The sequence below is a fragment of the Rhipicephalus microplus genome, chromosome 1 (assembly GCF_043290135.1).
Source record: "Rhipicephalus microplus isolate Deutch F79 chromosome 1, USDA_Rmic, whole genome shotgun sequence".
NCBI lineage: Eukaryota > Metazoa > Arthropoda > Arachnida > Ixodida > Ixodidae > Rhipicephalus > Rhipicephalus microplus.
Window position 1 is genome coordinate 114,549,904 of NC_134700.1, and position 6,652 is coordinate 114,556,555.

Here is a 6,652-nt window from a genome sequence, read left to right on the forward strand (position 1 = left end):
ATGTTGATATAGGCTAACCATATGTTTTTCTTAGTCGAGCAGACTTTGGTAAATGCATGAGGGACTGTGTAGGCTTCTCATTGTGTTATTACTTACCGTACCCTTGTACACAACCCAATCAACTTAATGATACCGGCTTCATGATTACATCAGTTAAAATAATTAGCGATTGCGGTGACAACATTTTTTTGTGTGAAATCGCTTACTACAATGTTCATACTCTCCCTAATCGGTTATAACAATGAAGTATGAGGCGTGAACACTGTTGACTTGTGACTACTGCTTTTGTGTATAGACGCTTTCATGTATGTATTTTGTATTCCTTCATGCTTATTCGAAACCTGATCATGAAAACTATTACGCAGGAGAAGTGACGCAGCCGGAACAATACCCAGGCGCCACTCTCTCCTTAAGCACTTTTGAGAAAATTGAAAGTCTGTCTACTGGCCGTCCATGTAGAAAGGAAATAGAAAAATAAGTGCATAAAAATAACAAAATCTAAAATTAGAGCTTCTTCACCAGCACCCCGAAGACCGGAGTGTCTTCAGGAGCAGGACCTGTCTTGCAGTCTTCACGGAGACATAGCCCTTGCGTGCCTCTCGTGCCAACTTTACTCCTCCTCGGCTCCACGCAAAATTCGGCGGGAATATCTCTACCTCTATTTCAAAACGTATAATTTGCCGCCGCGTAGAGTCCATCTCTCATAGTTCGTTTTGTGCACATGTCGAGTATTATCATAAGCGCATATCATCCCTGCCTGGGCATTTGTGGTACCGCGTTTTTCACGAACCTGTTCGTACTGCCAAATTCATTTCAGACTACACAAGGGTGCAGTGAAGGCAAGCTGCCTTCACTCTTTCGAGCAAAGCGTTTTAGTGTCCCGCGTAAAGACGCAGCCGTGGAACTAACTATTCAAAAGTGTGTAGTACAGCGGCTGTATCAGTACACGTACGACTGCGACAGGCCATATGCTGTGCCGGGAGGTTAGATGAAGATGCTTATCGTGACAGGGTATTAGGTCGTACTGGCGTGTTTGCCGTCTGCCGTAATCACGTCTGCGTGAGATTCCAACCGCTTTCCTATGTTTATCCTTGAATGCACTGTCCCTGTCACGCAGTCACAGCAGCCTCTTCGATCTCTATGTATGCTTCACCGCATAAAGAAATGGTGTTGCTAAAGAGCTGGTCCTTGATATTTACTGCGGCTTGAAATAGATGACCTTGCGAAAGCCCCTGTTCGGCCACTGAGCTGATTGACGCGGCTGTGGCTTCAACTGTTCAATGCAGTTCTGGGCCTCTAATTTAAGTATGAGGTACTGTTGCTAGGTAATATAAGAATATAGAGAGCTGCGAATGTTTTTCTAAATCCCACTGAAAACAAGAACAGCTCCGGTTCCCTGGCTCGAGGGTCATTCATCTTACCGTTTAAGTCTAATCCTGCTCCACAGAAACATTACAGACATTCTAATATTAATGATGCATGGAATGTCTCTCTTGAACCAACACGCCTTTATTCCTTTCTACATGAGGTATGCGGGAGATACTGGATACGTTCAAAGCTCCCGTAATACATGTTGCTCGCGCTGATCTCAGCTGTCTTCGTCGTTTTCTAACGACGCCGGAAGCCCTGGTGAACGGAAGGCTGGTTTCCGTAAGCTGGCATTGGTTCAGTAACACCAGGCGTAAAACTAGCTGTGAACCCGGCGGGAACAGAGGGTGGGAAGTTGCCGTAGGAGGGACCACCAGGAGCCGCTTGGATGGATCCATAGCCGAAGCGTCCGTACTGAGAATACTCAAAAGAGCGAGCTGCAAGTGCGTACGGGTCGGGTGTTGACCGGTCGTGACCACCGTAAGGAACCACAGCTCTTGGTCCGTAGGCCACAGCTGCGGCTCCCTCTGAGGACCCGGTTGCAGGAGGTAGGATGGCCGGTAGGTCATTGAAGGCTGAAATTCTGCCGACAGCGGGAATCGTGCCCTGGTAGTTTGCACCCACGGCACCCAAGGTGGCTCGAAAGGTTTGCATGGCGTCGGCATGGTTCATCGGGAGATAGACTCCATGGGACTGCTGATAGCCGTATATACCGTTCCTCAGAATGGCAGAGACATCCTGTGGTGTGCCGAACTTCCTAGTGTTGAACTGGCGCGCTGAACCGTAGCCGAGATACGGCGCCGGATTCTGGAAAATCCGGAGGGCACAACAATCATACCTTAGGCGTTATTGTGGAATTGTAGTAATAAATTGGTATGAATATAAAACAAAAAGCCAAATATGTATCACATGAAGAATATGCATTCCTAGTAATATGGAAATGCAGAGCTGTTAAATAGAAATGGCAAAATATGCATTACATGTAGAATTGGCGCTCCTAACGTTATAGAAATGCCGCGCTGTTAATCTACGCAGATACCTACGATTACTGTACTAACGTGTCAGCGTTAAAGAGCTCGTTTTACAGCGAAAGCTGTTGTGAGATCACAACTCGGGCCACGCGCAGTTGTCCGCCGCCGCCTCCGATGTCTGTAACCCCATCGCGCGAAATTAGAAAAACAATCTTAGCACCAAATACACAGTGGGGCTCGAAACCCGGGTCTGCTGGGTGCCAGCCCAGTATTCTACCACTGGGCTACGCCTGTGCTTGTCACTTGTTGTGTTGGCAAACTTGCCTTAGGCAGGCTTGATGGCGGGAAAGCAATCACGGTAATAGGATTTATAAAGCGCTTTAAAACAGCGAAAGAACAACCAGTCGTCGCACAATGCGAATAGCGTAACGAGTGAACCGTCCAATGCTCCAACCCATTACAAAAGCTTGTTCTTGTTCCCCTATTAACTGCAGCGCGTACCCACTTCAGCCTTAATTCCTCATCGTCGTCAGCCACTGCATGCATGAATGATTGGCACGAAATTTGTTGCAAATGTTTAGCGGATACCATGCAAGCTTCTCAAAAGAATTAAAAAAATAGCAAAGCGAATGCCGGTCTATACTATACCCTAAAAATGTCGTTAATAATGCCCTATAGGGGGTATCAAGCGAGTGTACTTTCAGTAGTTACCCAATGAGTGTTTTGAAAAGGCTCTGAAAGGCTGCTCTTCTTGCTTTTGCTGTGTTACTGTGCTGCGCCTTCCGCGCAGACCTGGCGTTTACTCACAAAGTTCGGTGCATGTGGTGACGGTGGCAGCGTCTTTGGCTGTCTTAGAAAGGTCAACGTTGTATTTTGAGGTAGAGGCAAATATCTAAGTAAAGAAAGTGCGGTTTAAGTGAAAGTGGTAATTCGAACCGGCGACGCCTTGCTCCGTCGTGTGATGCGTTTAGCCGCTCGGCCACCGCGCATACATACTCAAACTTACTACCAGTGAGCTATTTATATACGCCATTGAGCGTTTGTGATAGGTACATCTGGCAGGTTCTTTAGCGGTTGATCATAAATTCCACGAGATAGCGCAAAGGGCCCATGGGCGTGCTTTCCTTGTTTCGTCAACGAGACTGAACCCTTCGCAGTGTAGTTACTTGAGTCCGGGTTAATACTTCATCTGGAGGTGGGTAAAGCCTTCTTTGTTCTCTGTACCGGCTGAGCCGGTCTCCGTAGCTAAGTTCCAGGTCATTCGAATTTGGTTCCTGGCACGGCACCAATGCCTGGCTTATGTTCCCTCGGGCTGACTGGTGAACGGCCGCAACCCGTATTTGTGTATACAGGCCAAGCTGGCGGTCAAGTCTGCCAGTGTGGCAGCTGGGCCGCCACCTAGCTCTTGTCAAACTTGGTTTCTCACACTCCCCTTCCCATTTCTGAATAATAAACATTTTTCTATGTGCCCGCTTTGCAACGTACCGGACACTCTGGCACACTTGCTTCTTGCATGCCAGTGTATTGCCAGACGTAATCTGCAACAACGCACGACTGATAATGAAGCAGGACGGACGAACGAAGACCTAACCGAAACGTGGGAGACGAAGCTCGCCCTCGAGGACCTGGAAGAGCAACAACTCATCGCCAGGGCCATGAGGGCAGCAGAAGCCAGAAGGTTCCTGGACTAAGGAGCCCTCCCACCTCAAGGTGACACCGGGCATTGCTCGGGGCACTGTTTCAAAATAAACGTTTACTTCTTTCTCTCTCCTCATATTTCTGTGTTGTCGCGCAGCGTACATGAGTAAAACAGCCGGCGCGCTTCCACACTTTGCATTTTCTTTCAGCCCTGTTAAGCTGTCGACAGAAAAGCAAAGCCAGGATAGTGATCAGGAAGGCGTAACGATCACTGTCAGATTGTGCTGTCGTGTCCTAGTCTCCAAAGCGAAGCTAAAGCGTCTTCCATGTTCTGTCAACAAGCAGCAACGAGACTGAACTACCTTTGTAATGTGCTTGATAATAAGCAATTAGCTCATGCGAATGATGGTAGAAATGTGGCTGACATTTACGGAACCACTCCTGAGCGGCTGTTTGACGAGGTGGTAAAGGCGGAAGCAGTGCGGTACTGAAGTGCACCTTACTGTTTAGACCGACTGAACAGATGCACCAAACACCTTGATGAGTGAGGTAAATGAAGGTATGTCTTACGAGAGAAATTACACTAGGGATGTTGAAGATATTCAGGATTATATGCAGTTTTCCTGCGTGGATAGGATATTTCGTCGGAAACCACACAGCTAAGTTATTTTGTGACTTCGCGAGACAGAGCAATTCACTTGACGACACGTATACCTCGTCGCCGCTAAACCTCGTGAGGACGTCCTAAAGAATGCTTTGCATTTGTTATGAGTACACAATGTGTTGAAGTAATGAGGCCTAACCCAGAAAGTATCAGATATTGCTTATGATGAGCGGAGCTGTCGACCTTTTCAGAATATTTCTGCATTTTGAAGATGTAAAAAATACATTTTACACTCACAAAGGCGTACACATTGTATTCTCCTGGGTAAAACTCTGTAGCAGGTGGGTAGCCACCGTAGTTGATGCCTCGTTGCGGGGCTTGAGTCGGTTGATTACGGTGCTGGGCGTAGGCCTCACAGAAGAGACAGAGAAGCAGAAGTTGTACCTTGTATTATGACGGAAACAACAAATTAGAATACCACTAATCTTTATCTCCGAGAAATGAAAAAGAAAATGCTGAAGAACAACGATAGGCACAGGTAAACTTTTTGTTATTATAAAGTGTAACTTCTTCTAGGTTGCTGTTCATGTGATTGTAATATAAACATCGTGCATACAACCTGCTTTGTTCAGCGCTAAGTTTTCTGATGAACATTCACATAGTAATATGTACAACCTGCGAATAATAAAGAAATGCGCGTCCATACTGTAACAGTCCTACCACAAGGATGAACACACCGCGAACACAGACCTTCTCGCTGTCTTGCACTGCATGATGTACTTGCACGATGGCGGATATTTAAAGTTGAGCTGCATGTCGCAATTGGGCGAAGCTGCTTGATGTGAATGAACATTGTGAATTCAAATTGGGCTACGATATATACGAAAACACTTTCTTCCTACTAGTACGAATTTCGACAGGTTTACAAACCGAAATTGTCTTATAGCACATATATAGAATGTAGGCACACATTAGTTTTGCAGGCTCTCAGCGCCATGAATTCTTATCATTGCTTGCCAGCTATTTTCACGCGGCCTGCACATGTGTGCGATCAGAAAGTATTTTAACGGCCTAGTGCTCATAGAAGGCTCAAAAACAGCACTGACAGTGATATTTGCTAAATTACTTTTTATTTATTATTTATTTATTTACTTACTTACTTTTTATTTGTTTGCTAAATTACTTGTCATATTATCGACATTACGTTACATACCAAATTGGTGCAAATACGCCAGCCTCCAAAATCATTGTGTGCATTTCCGTTCCTCCCTACAACTCAACAAAGTGACACAAAACAGAGCTATTGACGGATGTGGCAGTTTGATGCGCAACAAAGAACATTGTATGAAGCCTCACCGCAAATATCATCACGACGTTTGTCGAGCTTTCACTGTTGTTCAGCCACGTCCTCTTCAACCTGACCGGCGATGTGTTCTGGTGGCAGCTAACCCATCTCGTCTAGCTTTTATACTATACCGTGGGCGACGTTGCGTATACGCGTAACTCGCAATGCAGGCTGTTCTTTATCCTTTACCGCTTCATTCATTCTTTTTTTTTTTCGCAAAACAACAGTGTTGTGTGGTATTTCGACTGACACCACGTATCACGAAAACGTGCGTTTGCAGTGAAATTCACTTAGCGTATACGCGCCGCAAGCGTGTACATTTTAGCGGACGCTGTAGGGAGTGAGATTACGCAGTTTTCAGCTCCTAAATATGAGTAATAGCTTGAACAGTGCTTTTGCGTTTTGTCAAGGATACCGTACTGATTCACCATTTCCGACATCAAACGCCGAATGTAACTTTTACGTCGGCTGAAATAGTGACTTTTTTTTTTCTCCTTCTCTATAACTAAATCGCCTACCCTACACCAGAATATGCCAGCCGTGTACGAGAACGCGATGTTGGGTATAACTGGATGCGGTGCCAGGGCCTTGTCATGCGAGATTACGAGTACGAGTGATGTCGGGCCCGTGACCACAATGTTATAGGTTATAACCTTGAAGCAGCCAAGTGGAATAACGATATACTATAGGAAATCATGAGGTCGACCAGCTTCACTGTGCTTTGGC

At 46.0% G+C, this 6,652-nt stretch overlaps 1 protein-coding gene across 1 annotated transcript; it reads right to left on the reverse strand.

The window, feature by feature from the left end:
• Window positions 1-1,487: 1,487 nt before the first annotated feature.
• Window positions 1,488-6,005, reverse strand: LOC142768774 (uncharacterized). Its single transcript, XM_075870795.1, has 3 exons — window positions 5,938-6,005; window positions 4,879-5,025; window positions 1,488-2,175 (listed from the first exon to the last, which is right to left on the reverse strand). Exons 1-3 carry the CDS (start codon window positions 5,947-5,949, stop codon window positions 1,609-1,611), a joined length of 726 nt encoding a protein of 241 aa, XP_075726910.1. The 5' UTR covers window positions 5,950-6,005; the 3' UTR covers window positions 1,488-1,608.
• Between the last annotated feature and the right edge of the window lie 647 nt (window positions 6,006-6,652).

Bases quoted from the DNA above. Each gene is read 5' to 3' on its own strand.
- LOC142768774 (XM_075870795.1), bottom strand. The intron at 2,176-4,878 runs GTGAGTGTAAAA...CGGATTTTCCAG, and splicing joins AATACAATGTGTACGCCTTT to AATCCGGCGCCGTATCTCGG.